The sequence below is a fragment of the Anoplopoma fimbria genome, chromosome 13 (genome assembly GCF_027596085.1).
Source record: "Anoplopoma fimbria isolate UVic2021 breed Golden Eagle Sablefish chromosome 13, Afim_UVic_2022, whole genome shotgun sequence".
Lineage (NCBI taxonomy): Eukaryota > Metazoa > Chordata > Actinopteri > Perciformes > Anoplopomatidae > Anoplopoma > Anoplopoma fimbria.
The window spans coordinates 6,018,561-6,037,032 of NC_072461.1; the positions used below are offsets into that span (position 1 = coordinate 6,018,561).

The 18,472-nt window shown below is 38.8% G+C and overlaps 1 protein-coding gene across 1 annotated transcript in view; it reads right to left on the minus strand.

The window, feature by feature from the left end:
- Positions 1-6,443, minus strand: part of ntrk2a (neurotrophic tyrosine kinase, receptor, type 2a) — a 79,375-nt gene extending 72,932 nt beyond the window's left edge. Inside the window, exons 1-4 of the mRNA XM_054610523.1 lie at positions 6,190-6,443; positions 2,319-2,393; positions 750-821; positions 229-297 (exon numbers count right to left, since the gene is read on the minus strand). Of these exons, the coding sequence (XP_054466498.1) occupies positions 229-297; positions 750-821; positions 2,319-2,393; positions 6,190-6,443 (470 nt within the window). The remainder of the gene's footprint in view (positions 1-228; positions 298-749; positions 822-2,318; positions 2,394-6,189) is intronic.
- Between the last annotated feature and the right edge of the window lie 12,029 nt (positions 6,444-18,472).

Below are 18,472 nucleotides of genomic sequence, written 5' to 3' on the forward strand. Positions count from 1 at the left end.
GATAATAATAATTTTCTGGCTCCAGGAAATCTCAAGATTGCAGGCAGCAGAATCACATCAGATTTAAATAGGTGACACCACAGATCCTATAGGAATATGTTTATCTACATACTGTGATGATAAATGGCAGGTAAACCACAGAGAGAGAGCCAGGAACAGATCAACAGACAGACAGACAGACTGACACAGAGATAGACAGACTGATAGAGAAGGCTGAGCTGAACTCACAGATAAGACATGTTGAGGTGTCTGAATATCCGCCAGGACAGCGATGACAGGTTGTTATCTTTCAGATTCCTGGAAATTAAGTCGAACATCAGGGAAGGAGATTGCTTTTGTAAAACCACATCAAAATATTAGATTGGTGTTACAGAAACTAACAACACATTTTACATGCACCAATGATCCTGAATTATGTTTATCATTAAACCTAATTGGTGCATTTGATCAATATAATAAGTTTTAAACTTTCATAATGTTGATCATTTATAAATCATGTTCAGTATGAACCAGAGCCTGTCTCATTAACTTTCTTTTAATAATATCACAAATACGTTTTCTCGACCTTATGATGTACATTTCCTGTTCATAAATTTCAACAATGAATAAATTAATGAAACTGAAACATAGCTGTACATTTTAAAAGATGAGATATTTTAAAAAAAAACTCACCCACCAAAGGTGATGAATAAATTTGCACTGTGGCTGTCAAGTCAATAGAAAGCAAGGAATAGATAGCATGAACTCACAGGTACTGTATCTTGATGTTGTTTTGAAAGGCGAGCTTCGATACGTATGTTAGCCTGCTGTTGGTCACCGTTCTGACACAAAAAACAAATACAACAGCGTCATTGTCATCGCCATCATGAATAAAACAATAATTAACAAAAAACGCAACATCAAAAACATTCTTTCAGGTTCCCGATCAACTCAGATCAGTGGAGTTTCTAACAGGTTATAGTGTAGAATACACAGAAAAATCAGCACCTGGCAACCCAAATTCTGCTCTAATTATTGCCTTATCGCTAATTGTAAATGTAGCATCTGAATACTGACATTGGCAGACATTAACATCGTGAAATAAGTTATGGTCAATGGTGTGTAGTTATAACTGTGAAAGAGACAAAAATAGCTTTTTTCTAACTACTGAAACTAATGATGCCATCAAAAGCTATCCATCTAAGGATAATCTACATCCTCTGGTTATATTTGTGATTTATTTATTATTTGTCACACATGAACTTATTTAACATAACAAACAAAGTGTTTTCTCTCCAGAGACACCAGTAACCCTGCTGGTTTCTTTAGCTACCCGAATGTAACTGTAATACTAAATTTAGATTTGTACCAAACATCAACAGAACATCTTTCAGGAACAATCCAAGCATCATGAATACAACACTGTCATCTGTTTTAAGAAATACAAAATGAATGAATCATACAAAACAATGATTTCAGCCCACTAATCCAGGGCACAATATCCCAATTTAAGATCTTTTTAGTGTGCCACTGTTCAGGCGCATTCAAAATTCTGCCACAGTGCAACGCCAACGCCTGCACATTTGTAAATTTACCAGATGTCTCAAAAGAAAGCCTCTTTCTACAAAGGTCAGGTGCCTTTAATATTCCTAAATACTATCTTTTGCTCAGGACTTGTAAAACCAGGTGCAGACTTCACTATCTGATATGAACTGCTGGTCTGGCAGATGTTTTGTAACTAAATCATCTCAACTGACATTAGCAGAGGTTTTCATTTAACCATTTATTAACTGTAAAAACATCAAGAGTATTAGCATATGTGTATCAAGACAGAGTGTAATTGTGTGTATAAAGTATATTTCTCAGACAAGTGGGACTATTGTCTGATTGTTGCTCAAACACAGCACTCGTTTTGTTCCCACTGGGTCTGACCACAATTAAAAGCATACACTTGCAATAACATGCTTTGTACTAATATGTCTACCAATTGGAATATTTGCTGGCAAATTAGGTAGTATCCACTTAACAGGCTATACTGCAACAGTGCTGCTTACCAAGTGCAATTGTTTACCAAGTGCTGCTTGGTAAACAATTATTTGTTTTGAGTAAGAAATAAAAGACACATAGATGCATAGCAAAACACAGTAACTACAAAATCCTGCGATAAACCGCACTACAGACATGTGATGTGTGATAGAAGCCAGAGAATATCAAAATATATAACATAAAAAACACTGTTCGTAATCATTTATTAGCAAGTGTGTTTATTGAGAATAGCTATGTATATTTGCCCTGAGCCAAAGTATTTGTGTTGTTGGAATAGGCCATAGAAAACTTACACGTTCCTGAGATTCTTGTAGTAGTGCAGGTCTTTGTCGTTGATGGAGGAGAAGCTGTTCTGGTTGGCGATGTAACTGTCAGGGAATACAAGTGTGTGTGTCAGCAGGCTCATTTGTAAACGGAGGGAAGCATAAACAGAAGCGGTTTCGACAAGACAAAGGGACATAATAAGCCCATATAATTACAGTTCAAGTTTAAAAAATGAACTGCGGCTGATAAATGGCCCACGGGGGGAGCTGGTAGTTTGTAATAGTTGAGAAACAGGCACAACTCTCCTCCCTCTTTTCCTCAGCTGCACTGGAGGAAGGCACTTGACCCGTTTAAGGGCAAACAGAAGATGATTGTGGGCAACTCCCTTGTGCGAATGAGTAAAACTGTGAGAACGGGTTCTGCAAAACAACGTGTATTTTTCAAACGTCCCAGCTTTGGGTTTACATTGTCTGAGCACATTTAGAGAAAAAGAAAACCAGCACAATGTCACCTACAGAAGGAACGTGCTGGAACTGTCACAGCAGAAAATCCTTCAGTCTTACTGTTGGACGCATTGTTTGGCTAAATCACAAGGTCATTGAATAATGTTTCTCATGTGATGGACATACAACGTCTGAATGGGAACAAAAAAACATATGTAATGAGATGCATTGATTTCCAAGATCATTAAATGGTAGTGAGGGGCCTTCTGTCTAAGATATGTTTTTGTTACTAATTATTTGATGAGATACGCTCTATTTTACCTCACTTAGGTCTCTAAATTTATACCAAGGGAATACAAAATATTGTTTATTTGCAACTTAAACAAAGATGCGACATATTCTCATTAAGTTTTTGCAATTTAATCTGTAGGAAATGTCTTTTATTGCTCATAAAAACGTGATTATTGCTGCTGCAGTTGAGTATTGCAGCTTTCCTTAAGTCCAGAAAGAATTCCTTCACCAACGACCGAAACATGATGATTCAGAGAAAAAAGGGAAAAAAGGGAATTAAATACCAATTGCATTACGATTGGTACAAGAGAACTGAAAAGACAACACTTAGCCCTTGAAACTATTTCATAGGGGTGTCCTTGTGGCCTATTTGGGGTTCAAGACGCTGTACCACACCACACACCACGCAATCGCAATGTCCCTGCTTCAAGGCTGGCAGGGGACTTTTGATGCTCATCACCTCTCCTCTCTGTCTCACATAATTTCCTGTCAACCCTCCGCCTTCACCATCAAATAAAGTAAAAAAAAAAAAAAAAAAAAAGCCTGGAAACACTGAAATAGTGATAACATTTGATATGTGCCTTTCAATAATAAAATAAGCTGACCCAGAATGTCAATGCATTCTTTGGAAAGCAGCATCTTCAACACACTCTTGGACTAAATTACTTTCACATACGAGTCAAATTGCCTGAATATAACGGCTAAAATAAAATGTGTCAGGTACAGAATATATTTATAATCTACAATAAATCACCAATTACAGTATAAACATCAGCAGATAAGTATCTGTAAATCAGCTATAAAGTCAAAGGCAGACAGGCAGTGTTCCAGTTCAAGTAAGATTGCAGAATAATAATGTCAAAGCCAAATAGAGTGCTGCAGGGATGGCTTTTCTTTTTTTGGGGGGGGGATACGACTTTATGATACTTGTATGTTTTGTTCAACAAGAAAATCTCTACAAATAAACACCACTTTTATGATTTATGTAGCAGGAAAACTCAATCACCAGAAGCAAATAGCTAGCATTAGTCTATGTACGACCTATACCACTGTATGCCACTGAAGGCCGAGTATTTGGCTTGATGACATTTTGTCATTCAGCCACTGGCTAGCCATCGCCTTTTTAAGACATATAAAAGCTTCGGAATTCACGAGAGGGGTAAAGGCTGTTTGTTATATTGAAGAACAAAACGTTAAAATCTCTTAAGCTTTAGTTTACCACAGACGTTATCTCAAGTATCTAACAAAAAGCCCATTCAAACCAACCATTGACTTCGAAACGAGAGTACTGGAAGTGCAAAGTTAAAAACTAATTTCCGACTTTTAGGACTCATTCCTGCAGCAATCTATACTAAGAGCATGCACATACGGTATATAAATCGCTGTTTTTTTTTATCAGGTTTGATGTACTCTTCACTTCATGTTTTAGTATCCAGGAAGGAGTTAAGCTTTGAGTTGCCCTAAATGAACTATATTTGCCTGTATATGAGTATTGTGATACAAAATATATTTCTGTTATGTGTTTTATGTCTTTTTCCTCATCATTAAAGGCAGCATTATCTATGAAACAACTTTATTTGTTGTTTCTATTGTGCTAGTAGTAAAAGTGCCAACACCTCTCCGGAAAAAAAAACTTCCAACATTATTAATATTGATCAGTATCATTTAGTACACCCTTCTCCTCATGTGGGTCTACTGGAGCATATTAGCACATCAACACAAACTGCTGTATACAAGATTGTACACCCATTTAGGAATCCACAATGACATTGAAAGCAAATTGTATTCTGTCAAATTGTGGGCAGCAAACTAAGGATGCATTTAACCAATTAACACGGACAGAGAACGTGATGACATATCTCCACGTTATTTTATGTTTTTTTGGAATTAGACATGGCATGGTCATCAGTAATTTGTCTGTTTGCATTAGACAAGCACTCGGTGAATGCTTTTCATCAGACTGCTGGCTCATTGAAACATCGCCCAAGGCTTCTCTCCCAAGTTCATCTCTGACAAGTCGTTATCAACAAGGCCGTCTATCGTTGCCAGGGAATATATATACTGCAGCAATTCAATATTTGAATCTCCTCTTTTAATCGCTCTCGGATATCAACTATTGATCTATTGATATGACGTTTTATGAAAAGGGAGTAGAGTAGCCTACATTTGAAATGCACACTGAGATGGTGTATTCAGGAGCAGGGGCGCCGCTAGGGATTTTGGGCCCCATGAAAAGAATCTTTACAGGGCCCCCAACACAGCGGCAAAATTTTTTGATGCTATTTTACATACAATTATGCATTTTAATGGTATTTTTGACTATCATTACCATATTTGTGAAAGAAGAACAGCATGACAGTTGACATGTACAGTAGGGGAAGAACTGAGCACTCTGAATACTAACTCACTAACTCTGAATTTTTTCTGTATTATAATTTCATCATCATTAGGGGCCTCTCTGGGCCCCCCTCCATCATGGGCCCCTAGAATCCGTCTCCTTTACCCCCCCTTTTCGGCGCCCCTGTTCAGGAGGGTCCAGTCTTCAAACACAAGCCAAATGTTGACTCGACTAGAAAAATGTGCTTTTGTTCCACCTTCAACATCGATTTTCATCCGCTTCTGTGGTTCATTTAAATTCACTCATAAACCATCTTGGGAAGTGTCTGTGAAAATATTTGGACAGTGGTGTCTGGCGTGCGTGTCTCGGGCCACACGCATACACAAGTAGGCACATGCACGCGCCCGCACACAGACAGTGCTTTGTCTAATATGATTTTTTTATTTTTTTTAATTTAAATGAGCTGTTTCCCCCGATATGAAAGGGTTAGGGTTAGTGATGTGATGGCAACGAGTCTGTTATGTAATGTAGGTTACACATGGTGCGTGTCCAATACATTAGAATGTTTTAGGTGTATATTCAAACTGGTAAATCTGTGAATTCGACTTAAATTCATGTATTTGGATTAAGATTAAGTACAACAAACATTCTGGACCGGGTCTGGGTGTCAGTCAGCTCCAGACACAGCTGGCAGATGATGGTTAAAGGATGGCATCCCTTTATTTTGGAAATGTGTTGTAGAATACAGCCATATTGATAAAAGCGGGATGAATATGAAAGGGAGCACTTGTGAATCTGACATGTGATCATTATGAGAGACACACTCACATGTCGGTGATGTTCTCCATCTCTGCCTCGCTCTGCAGGACGGGGAAAGCACTGATGCCCCGCTCCGGATCCACGCAGGAGATCCTGGTGCTGCTGCAAGAACAGGAGGACAGGCATGCCTCCGCGGACAACCACGGGTCCCCATAGCCCACCGACACCCCGATGACCACAACCCACCACCACCAGCACCGCCACGACCCAGACCCTCTCCCCGGCCAAGAGAGAGCCCCGCTCCCGGGTCTCCAGGCGCTCATCTCGGGGTTGCCAACTTCAGCTATAAGGCTCGCTGAGCAGCCCCACAGCCCGGCCCAGGTTGGCTGGGTTTAGTCCCGGCTCAGCCAATCAAGGAGAGGAGAAATGAAGCAAAAATCCGATGTCTGAGGTGGATACAGGCGGCGCGGTTACACAAACATCTGCCTGTGACTGTGATGACAGAATAGAAGAAGAAGAAGAAAAAGAACCGGAGAGTGTGTCGTCCCTTTCCCTGTGTGTTTCCTCCAGAATCCCCGTCAGTCAGCCAGTCAGTCAAAATCACACTGCCACACTGACGGGTGTGTGCCAAGGAGGATCTCTCTCTCTCTCTCTCTCTCTCTCTCTCTCTCTCTCTCTCTCTCTCTCTCTCTCTCAGCTGCTCAGCTGACACGCACTGGACGGAGCCCCCTCGACACAATGTTCTCTGTGTGTGAATCTTGACAGAGGGAGAGAGAGAGGGGTGGTGGTGCTGTTGGGGGTGTGGGTGGGTTGATGGGTTGATGGGTAGGCCACAGAGTAAATGTGTCAGTTCAGGATGCTCATCTCTGTTCCCTGGAAAGGGGATGGAGGCTGGTTTGAGGAGAGAGAGAGGACGTGTACCAGCACCAGAGCAGATCCCGCTTGTATTGAGACACCTGATCGATCCCCTTTGGTGAAATGTTGCCTGTTCTGGAGGAAGGAGCAGAAAGGGGGTTCTTGCTCAGGGCCACATTAGACAGGCGTCTGGTCATCCAACCGTTGCGAGTCTGTTTAAAATTGTTTTGGGCAGTCAGGAGGTTAAAGTACCTTTCGGAGTCTGTGACAGGCTTCACCGGCCTTGCCTTGAGTTGTGAACAGAGAGACCTTGGCCAACAGAGAGAGGGAGAGAGAGAGTCTGGGGTGAGGTCAGGTGGAGAAGGTTTCGTCATTGAAGATGTTATTTCATTTATCTACTAGATGGCTTTGAGATTATGAGCGTAAATGAGATATAAGGGGGTATCAATTTACAGGCTCTAATTGTCATAATCATTCATCACTGCCGTCTATTATAATCATCATTATCATCTTGTTGTTATGCTGGGCGTTTCATAAGTACACCTGTGTACAACTAATCAGTGGGAAACAAAGCTGTCTGAAGGAGGTCTTATTTTGATTTTACGTAGTCACTCAAGTGCCGCATTTACAGTCTTCTACATGGGAACAGGACATCCTGCTATTTCCCATTTAACAGCGTGTGTTAGCATATGTAATTGGCCTACAGACCTTTTTTAATGGCAGCAGAGCTGATTGGTGCTTCCACTGTAAATACCCAGGACAAGAGGGGGATGTAACGTCTAAAACATCACATGAGAGAGAGAATGGGAGACCAAGAGAGAAAGAGGGAGCAATCACCAATCATCAAGTGTTTAGCTGGCATGTACTAGGCCAAGCATCACCTTATTAAATCATTAGGCCATATTTCATAATCATAAGGGGCTCCCAGCCAAACCAGACCTGAATCAATAATCTGTCGTCTCAGAGTGGAGGCTATACGGCTGCATGCCAGTCAGTCTCTGCCACTATAGATCTCCAACCGCTGGGTGCGTTTCTAACGCAAGGGTTGCTCCGTCTTTTTACGCTGCACAGCCTTTGAAGAACAGAGCGGAGTCTCTTCTTCTCCTCAATCTTTCACCTTGTATGTGAGAGACAGAAAATGACAGCATATCTGCCTGTGAGCAGCAACAGACCCAACACATCACAGCTGTGAGGAGTCCTCTCCTCTCCTCTCCTCTCCTCTCTCCTCTCTCTCTCTCCTCTCCTCTCTCTCCTCTCCCTCTCCTCTCCTCTCCTCTCTTCTCTCTCTCCTCTCCTCTCTTCTCCTCTCTTCTCCTCTCCGTTCCTCCCCTCTCTTCTCCTCTCTTCTCCTCTCCTTTCCTCCCATCTCTTCTCCTCACCTCTCTTCTCTTCTCTCATTATTCCCTTCTCTTCTCTCCTCCTCTCCTTTCCTCCCCTCTCTTCTCCTCACCTCTCTTCTCCTCTCCGTTCCTCCCCTCTCTTCTCCTCTCTTCTCCTCTCCAGTATCCTGTCCCCAGCTCTAAAATGACGTTTGTGCTGACGCACGAGCAGAGCTGCTGAATAGAGGAGTGTAATTATGGAGCCCTGCCTGTGTCTGAACCAATCTGGTGGATGCCTGAAATCGAGGTGTACGCATTCAGCACAGAAGAGTGTGGGCGTCCCAATTAAAACATCTCACAAACAGAATATTCCAATTACTCTCATGCTCCTTTTGAAATTTGACAGAGGTTGTAACCTGTGTTCAAGGTCTTAGACTTTTTAAACATGCAATCACGCTTTTGAACCATCTGTCATCCACAGACAAAGCATCAGTCAGGATGTGTTTTATCCAACACTGTGAGCATATTGTAGTTTGCCATGCTATTTAGCTTCTTGTGAATCTTATTTATACTGTACATACATACAATGGATGCATTGCTGTCACTGACTGGATTCAAAATGGTAAAGGTGTCCATACTTTTTTACTTACATTTTTTACCTGACTTAGCAACCAAAGTCCCTTGTTAATGAGTGGCTCCTCAAAAATCACAGCGCTAGACCCTTCCCTGTGTCCTGCAGTCATTTATCTATATAGGAGCAGCTCCGGAATTTGTTTCTGGATGATAATTAATAAAAAACGATCACAATTACTATCTGAGATGAACAATAGTAAAACTATAAATGGATACAAAAACAATTAATGTAATTGAAATAGTTGTTCCACTTTTAAGGTGAATTTTCACTTTCATGTTAAAAATATTTTTCTTACATTGGTAAGGTGGCAGGTGCATCACAACCACTTGTTGTTGCATCATAATCACTGGTTGTTGCCTTACGATCTACTTTTGTTGCATTGCCACCTAGTTAATTGCATCACTATCAAGTTCAGGTGTATCACATTCAATGTTTGTTGCGTCATAATCTACTTTTGTTGCATCACAATCACCTGTTTTTGTATCACTATCGATTTTAGTTGCATAACAATCAACTTTTGTACCATCACAATCAACTGTTGTTGCATCACAATCAACTTTTGTTGCATTACAATCATCTGTTGTTTCTTCATGATCAACTTTTGATGCATCACAAACAACTTTTGTTGCATCAGGATCAACTTTTTGTTGCATCGGGATCAACTTTTTGTTGCATCGGGATAAACTTTTGATGCATCACTATCAACTTTTGTTGCATAATCAATATTTCTTGCATCACGATCTGTTTCATCACATGATCTCACCTATGCCAGCGCTGCAATTTCTTTTCTTTTAAATTAGCAAATAATGTGTTTATTAACAGTACTTCATTTAGGTTCGCACAAGGTAAAGAAAGAAAATACATCTTTCAAAAGTTCAAACATTTATTGAATACTTTTATGATGTATTCATGTGGGCCCCTTAAAATACACGAATAAGCGTATATCCTGCTTTACCCCAAAGCTATGAGTAACAGAGAGATGGGGTCATGATTGGGACACTAGACACTCTGAGTAGATACAAGTATGTGCAGAAAGCACACTAGCTCTTCCTCTGTGCAGTGTTCTTCTTCCTTCACTAGCTGTGAGCGGTTTTGGCACCTTGTGTATGAATAAACAAACCTCAGTTGGACGGAACCATTTCCATACTGTGTCCAAGTTTTGTTCTTTTAACATTTCGGCTTCGGCATGATAATGGTTTTAACATGTCGATTGGTTACATTAAGTGGTAGAAGCTGGTAGTCTTCACTGGGGCCCATGTGTCCTTAGTGGAAAGAAAAATGACTGAATGACACTTAGCTTTCTGAACTACACTGTTACCCTCCCATGAGAAAAGTTTTTGGGGGAAATCCGGCCAACAAAATGCAAAACAGATGCCTGGCTTTTTGCAACTGAAAGGAAGTCAAATCTAATTATTACAGCTTATTTTCTTGGGATGTTAAGCTTTTACACACAAGCATGTCAAATTACAGAAATCTTTGTGAAGAGTTCTTCATTGCCAAGGTCATATTTTAATGTAATTCCCTGTATTTAATTATGTAGATAACTCAGTGTTTAGCTTTAAAAGAGAGCTCCCAATGTGTCACCTATTATGAATAAATATTGTCATGTGGACTCACGTGAACCTATTCTAACCTCTACATATCAGCCATGTGTATAAGAAATCCTGAGAAATTATACACTAGTGCTCTCTAGTGGCTGCTGTGATACTTAAGCACTATGACTGCAGTGTGTTATTTGCAAAAGCTAAATCCATATATAAACAATATAATATTACCAAGTAGTGTTTCCTTAAAAAATATTCAATTCAGGGAGGATACAGGGTGAGAACAATTTACTCTATTGAAAACACTCACACTGACATTGTACATGTAAAAACTGTTCTTTCAATGCTGAGTAATGGAGAAGAAAGAGATCATGTCATGCTGACTGGTATTTGGTGTGATTTTGGAAGGTTACTCCTGCTTGCAAAGAACAGCCCCTGCATGACTGAACTTTAAACATCAACTTGCATGTGAATATGTTTGTGTGTTGAGCAAATCCCTTAATGACCTTTAACCTGATGACAGCTAGACAAGCCATCAGTCAGCCAATCAGACAAAGTTATTAGTGTGTGTGTGTGGGAGAGTAGGCCTGTTTTACCTTTCTTGTGGGGACATCTGATTACACAGTCACATTGTGGGGACTCACATTTCCCTTGGGGACAAAATACACATCCCAAAAATGTAAATGATTACATTTTAGGGTGAAGATTTAGTTTAAGGTTATTGTAAGGGTTAGGATAAGCCTGGTGGTGGTTAGAGTAAGGGCAAGTCTCCAGGAAATGAATGTAAGTCAATTTACTGTTCCCAAAAGTCATGAAAACGTGACTGACAGACAGACAGACAGACAGACAGACAGACAGAAGGGAGGTTGGGCAGGTGTGCTTCCCATTAAGTCTGGCCAGTGTCTGAAAATACGTGAACAGCAAGTGAGTGGAGCTGGATGGAATAGAGAGGAAGAGTCAAAAAATGGGGAAAGACAACAAGGCCTTTGGGTCAGAGGTAAGCAAGACTAGTTTCTCAAGCTGTACTGGAATAATACCATCAAAAAGAAAACATTGGAGAACCCCTGCAGTCAGTTGCAACAATATACTAATGGCAATTCTATGTGAAAAGAAATCTTAATTTGTATGTATCTGTTTGTTAGAACCTTATCTCTCTGCTGTTTTTCACTAAATCAGACTATTAGCTTAGCTAATGGAGCAAATGATAGGTTACAAACTTCATACCAAGTTTAGGGAATCCCGTTACAATAATTTATACAATTTAAGAGCAGCACCTCTCAGCTGCTCAAGGTGTTTGCCAAACAAGAATGCCAATGTTTGGTTTTAGTCTTTGTAGGTTAAAAAGGCTTCAACCAGACACACACCTGTACATGACACAGGCGCTCAGCGTACACAAGAGTAAAAGCTCTTCTTCAACCAGTTTAGCTTTTTGCTCTGAGTAAATATGTGTCCTTGCACAAGCACATTTGTGTGAATATATTCCTTTTATTGTTTCTCCTCAAGCTGAGTATGTGTGTGTGACAAGAGCAGGATCAGATATACATTGAAGTTGACAGAGCTACTGAAGATGCAGACGATGCACAGAAAAAGACAGGCCAACATAACAAAAGGTTACGTTTTTGTTTCTGCCAAACACACATCCCTCATGTCAGATTTTTGCATTTTTTTTCTGAAAGCCTAATTCTTGTCCCTTTGTTGTAACATTTATGTCCTCTCTCCTTATCTTTCCTCTTGTCTTTCTCCCTTTTGTGTGCCTAGCTTTCTAGAGAAAAAAATTGAGGTATCCCAGGCCTATTTGGCAGAGCACAAAGACCAGATCCGCCTGATTGTCCACCTGGTTTTAGTAGCAGGTAAAGTATATTTGTTAGCATCCATTAAAGTTTAACCCGGGACTCTAATGGGTTGCAGGTCTGTGTCCGGACACATTTCAGACCAAAGACTGGTTAATGGGAGACGGCTTGTGCAGCTGTCTCCGAAGTTTGGAAAAGGCAGATTTTTGGGTCAGTGGTTATGGTTATTGTTAGGTTCATGTTCAGGTAAGTAGTGGTTAAGGTTAGGTTTAGGGTAAGTATCTATGAAATGAATGCAAGTCTATGTAATGTCCCCTAAAGTTGCCTAAGTAAAGTGTATGTCTGTGTGTGGAAAAATCAGAGCAAAAGGGAGAATTCTCTATTAGGGAAATGAACTGCACAATTGCTATGAGTATGTGCATGTTTGTCGTGGGGCTGTCCACACTGCACAACACACACACAAACATAAACATGATTCGTATTTGCATTTGCTAGCTTGTATTGTGAAGCTGTTTTGATCCAAAGATAATAACAGAAAGTACTGCAGGTATGACTTGTAGAACTTGTTGTTATGTTCTCTCAAGTTTAATAAGGACTCTTGTGCCCTTTTTACAAATATTTTAGAGAAATGTATGATGTTATATAACATTGTAAATAGATGAGTGAAATCAGTTCTGACTCTGAAACACAAACTATATCTCTACAGTTCCTGGAGATATATTCCCAAAATGCATTCTATCGAAACTCAAATGTTTACCCCTGAACCCACATATTTAGTTTTGTTCATTTTCAAGATTTGCGATGAGCCGAAGTTGATTTTGCAGACAACTAGCTCAGCCAAAGAAACTCTTCCTACAAAGTTTTGACCTCTTAAAAAACGGTTTTGGAATCCTCAACCACAAACCCTGTACTTTTGCTATGAGAGATGACTTTCGAAATTGCACCATTCTCAAGCTAATGTAATCGTCTGTGTGTAAAATGCAATGAAAATCCTGCAGATAGTTGCATTAATTTCCTAAAGGTTCAGTGTGTAGGATTTGGCGGCATCTAGCGGCGAGGTTGCAGATTGCAACTAACTAAAACGTATCTTGTGCGCCACAGGTGAAGGAGAACTACAGTGGCTGACTCGAAAATGCAAGAGCCAATGTTTGGTTTGCCCCTCCTGGGCTACTGTAGAAACATGGCGGTGCAAAAAAATACCTAAATTTAAACTATAATGAAGCCAAGAACCAGGTGTGGTGAAGATGATTATACATTAAAGAAAACATGCTTATTAAAAATATATTACATTGTGCCAATAGATCCCCTTAAATGCTACACATTCCTCCTTTATTTCAGTTCAGTTCCTTCAGTATTTGTAAATCAAAGGTCGTTCAGGATTACAGATCAAAACACACTGCATGCTTTTAAGACTTAAGACAAGAAAAGATCAAAGAAGAACTGAAATGAAGGACACTCAAATGTGAAATGATCCTTTACATGCTCACAAGATTTCAGACTTCGTGTTTTACATTTATGCCTTTTTAAAAGTGCCATCATTACCATCAGAGTTACCGACAAGACTTGCCTTTATGGTAGTATTTCTCTGTGTCACACACCAGTAATTTCAGGGCTCAAATTAAATTCACTTCCTGCTGTCTTTTTAACTGAAGGAATTAAAGCAGAAAATAAATAAAAAGATTTGATTTGTTCTGATTAAAGATAATGTTGTCAGCTCTGTGGGATGTCATTCATATTAATACTAAATTTGTTTCAGGCTTTGTTGCCATAGTGATAGCGGCATATGTCCTTAACTTCAACCAGGCTGTGGAGCTGCTGGTCATCTCCTTGGTAACCGTTATCTTCCTTGCCCGGGATTGGATGATGAAACGCTATGGGTACCCGGTGTGGGAGGAGCTCTCTCCTATCAGAGACCTTCACAACAGAAACTGGTTTTGAAACAGATGGTAAGAAATGGTTTGTTTCAGCTTTCCTACCCTGGTGTGCACCTTCCTGATTTATAGACGGACGGAGGTTCAGTGGTCTTTAAATGATGCTGCAAAAAAAACATTGTAAAGTCAGTATACCAAAAATCCTTTTTAGTAGCTATAACTAATGTATATAATGTGCAACACAGTTCAGATACGTCTCTTGGCAACGAAAATGTCCTCAGACTGAGGAAGTTCATTGTTCCTTACCCAGTATGAGCACTGAATGCAAACAGGGCAGGATAAAGGAAGTTGATGGTAAGTGAAGTTGAGGAAGAACTGCTGTGTGCTACAGTGAAGTAAGCCACTTACAACAGTAAAAAAGTGAAGCATCAAACAATATGGAAAATATAAAAACTTTTATTTATACTTTAATTTTAATAATATAACAGGAATGTAACAACTGGGTTGAATAAACATGTACCAAATGGGGTTGAAGCTTCTTAACTTTCACCCAGCTCAAGGAGTTTGATCTACTTCCATCAGGTGGGTTGATCAATAAACCCCCACTTACCTAGATAATTACATCCCCAGGACAATGTCTTACAGTTTACACCCCTGCACATCTTGACACTTTAATAATATAATATACCTGTTTTAACATACTCTTATTGGTTTACTTGTTGACCATATTTTATTGTATATTTCATTTTCTATTTAAAAATGATGTCTTTATTATTGCACTGTATTTGTTTTTTAAATGTCCGCACAAATTAATCACCTAGCAAAAGTCCTTGTATGTGTAACATACTTGGCAATGAACAGCTCCTGATCCTGATTCCTGAGTTGGCCTCTACAGGATGCTTGAAACAAATACACGCTGCACTCGTCACTCTCTTATTCCTGTAGCCATGAATCTGAAGTTGCCTTTTTTTTATAAGCTCTGTCATCTCCATCCTCTTCTACATTGGCTCATTTGCAAGGTGAGGAAGTGGGAGGATTAAGTGCATGGACAGAGAGAAATATTTGATGTCAAATCAATTATTACATACCCTTTATATCTAAAGCTCCTTTCATATAAGACATACAGTTTAAGGAATAAAAGACAGATACTGACTGCTCAGAGTAACTCAAAATGAGCACAATGCTATGATCAGAAATATGATTTTTTTTTCTTTTCTGATTTGCATTGTTTACATTATAATCATCTACAGTTCAGTTATGTTCCTTTTCATTTTCTGTGTTTTTTCACAGATTGGATTCATAATGCTGGTTACCATGGTAACATCTCAAGCAGAATCGATGGCTGCTGCTGTAAATCTATTCTTGGGACAGGTAAACAACAGTTTAAACAAGAACGAAAACATCAAGCAAATCACTGATATAATAATATTAATCGGTAAAGCACTTGTCCCAAATAAACCAGCACTTATCTTTATCGTTCCCTTTCCGTGCGTCACCTCTCTTGATTTGTCCATACATCAGCGGGCTAACGCGCTCTGAGATCCATGCTGTGATGACAGCAGGTTTTGCCACCGTCTCTGGTAGCAATTTGGGAGCCTATATCTCCTTTGGAAGGGAATGGCACTGATTTACCTGTACGGTGTGAATTCCTAAACCAACCCTTCTTAAACCAACCCACAAATAACTTTCCATAGATCAATCATATCTACATCAGATCAAAGTAATTACTTCATCTTATAGCAGGAAATACGAGTAAAAAGTCAGATAATATTAAGTTGGTGACATGGAATAATCATAACTTGGAATATCTATTCAGGATCTCCCATTTATTCCAATTTAAGCTTCTTGCTCTACCTTTCATAATAATCTCTCTTGTAAATAATAACCCTTGAGATGTAAAATTTATTCAAAACCAGAATTTTTATAGTATCTAATTTACAAACTTTGCCAAGCAACATCTGCCACCTGCTGCCAACAGATTGCAAACACTTGCCAATACCAAAATATATTCATATGTCTTCCTCCTCAGCAGCACATCTACAGATATCCTCAGTTATTTTATTATAGATTGTTTTAAATGGAAAGCCAAGAAATAAGTCGAACAAGTTTAGCAGTTAAAAAACGTTATTTACTTCAATCAAGGACGAGGAGTAGTAAACACATTTTCCCAATATATTTGAAAATGATATGGATTCTCAGAGATGATTAAAAAGCAGGACACAAACAATGGGATATATCAGAGTTAATTTAACATTTTTCAAACTACTTATAATGTTTTCTTCAGGGGTGACAAACACCTAAATTATCCTGAGATTTGTTTATCATAGTTCTCCACAGTAAAGGGATTGCAGACAGTAGCTGCATATACTAATGCCTTCACCGATATTTTTAAAGTAAACAGTCAAAGGTACGGAAATCTCCCTTTACATCCAATATATTATTTACAAAATAAATAACAATCTAAAAGTAGAGGCAAGCAAATAAGTTTATAATCTATCCAATATTTTCATTTAGGAAAAGGCAAAGACAAAAGATAATAAATTATTAAGTAAACTGCAAGACTATTTAAGAATACATTATTGTAACTTCACCATAAATTGATAAATATTTACCACTCTATCTTTTTGATGTACTTAAGTTTAATTAAAAAAAACTTGAAAGGACTTGGGTGTGTGTGGTGGGGATTTTATTTTCAACTTCAAAACTCAACAGACTCTTGACTGACCTTGACACTAACCTTAGAGTGTACATCGGCTCTGACAGGAAGTCAATGATTGACCTCAAAATGTATATCTTGTTCCATGTTCCTCTGTTTTGAGGTTGAAGCAACACACTTGTTGACAGCAGCAGTGATGTCTATTCCAGCGTTCCTTGCCATTGCCAGGATGTTCTAGCCATTGCCAGGATGTTCTAGCCTGAAACAGAGGCCTCGAGTGGAACAGCCAGTAATATCCTCAAAATCGACCATGGGCTGGAAATACAATACAAACTTTAAACATCTCTCAACTCTCTCTTTAACGCCATTCATCCTTTGAACAATACACAAAGCTGTTCATTCACTCCTCTGTGTCTTAATCCTCTCCGCCTATCAGTCGTCGGCTCTATCTGAGAGCTTGTATGCCTTTGACCTTTCAATTTGTAAGAATGTTCACTATTCTAGTTCAGATAGAATAAAAGCATTGATTAAAAGTTTTATTGAATGACATCAGACCCTAAAAATTACAAACCAGTCTTGATTACAAATGTTAATTCATAGGCCATGGAGTCGGCATCTTCTTTAGCTCCACAACATTGCCAACAGTATAAGACACAAATAATTGATTTCATGGTGCCATGAATAATATATCTCATATATCTCATAGTATGATGGTTTCACAATTATGTAAAATTGTTTTTGAAAAAAGTGATCTTAAGATAAGAAGAAAAGAAGTTACGTGTTTAGTTTTGTACTTAGAAAGAACTGCCGTTGCTTATTATATTAATGCAATGCATAAAGTATAGGAGAACAGAATTTGAATAGTAGGTATGTAAATGTACACACATCACATGTACGTTGGAATACATCATAGATGAAAAGGTACATCTGCACACTGACTCCAACCACACATTTATTTAATAAGAGAACATTTTAATCTGTCAAAATAATAAAAAATGATATGGTGTTTTCACCTGATGAAGATCTGAATGGAAACCGAATGTTGTCTGTTTAAGGTTCTATGATGTGTTTCCTGGGAGGACAGTTTCATTGTTGCTGAACTAATTAGCTTAAAGACATTTATCAATCATCAATAATTTCTTGTGTTCTCACTCTTCTTTAGTTGAGATCGTCAGTGTCTTTGTCTTTTTCATGTTTCAGTATGACATAGCTGACAAATCGGTCCAGTAAGAGAGCATTATGTAGTGGTATCAGTCATTGTCTGGCCTGTGTGAGATAAAAGCTAGTGTGGAAGGGCCTCAAGTTATTATTATTATCTACAATGTTATGGCCCCATTTGATCATTTAATTGCTCCAATGAATGTCTCAATTGTAACAAACAAAGCATTTAGTTCAAATGTTTATAAGGCTTTAAGAATTTTACATTTCCATCAGTTTTGTTGCCTTCAAGAGCTACATATAAATTAGGAAACATACATAGTGATAATATTTTTATATATTTGTATGACCTTTTTTTTTATTAACAATTTATACAAATTTGGTTGTTTCCATCCTGTCCACTCTGAAACAATGGTCACCTTTGATGATGATTTAAGATGTGAAAACATGTTTCCATGAAAAAACAAAGAAACAGATTAGATTCTTCCAAAGATGAACATTCATTTTAATGCCTTCAGCATGTCA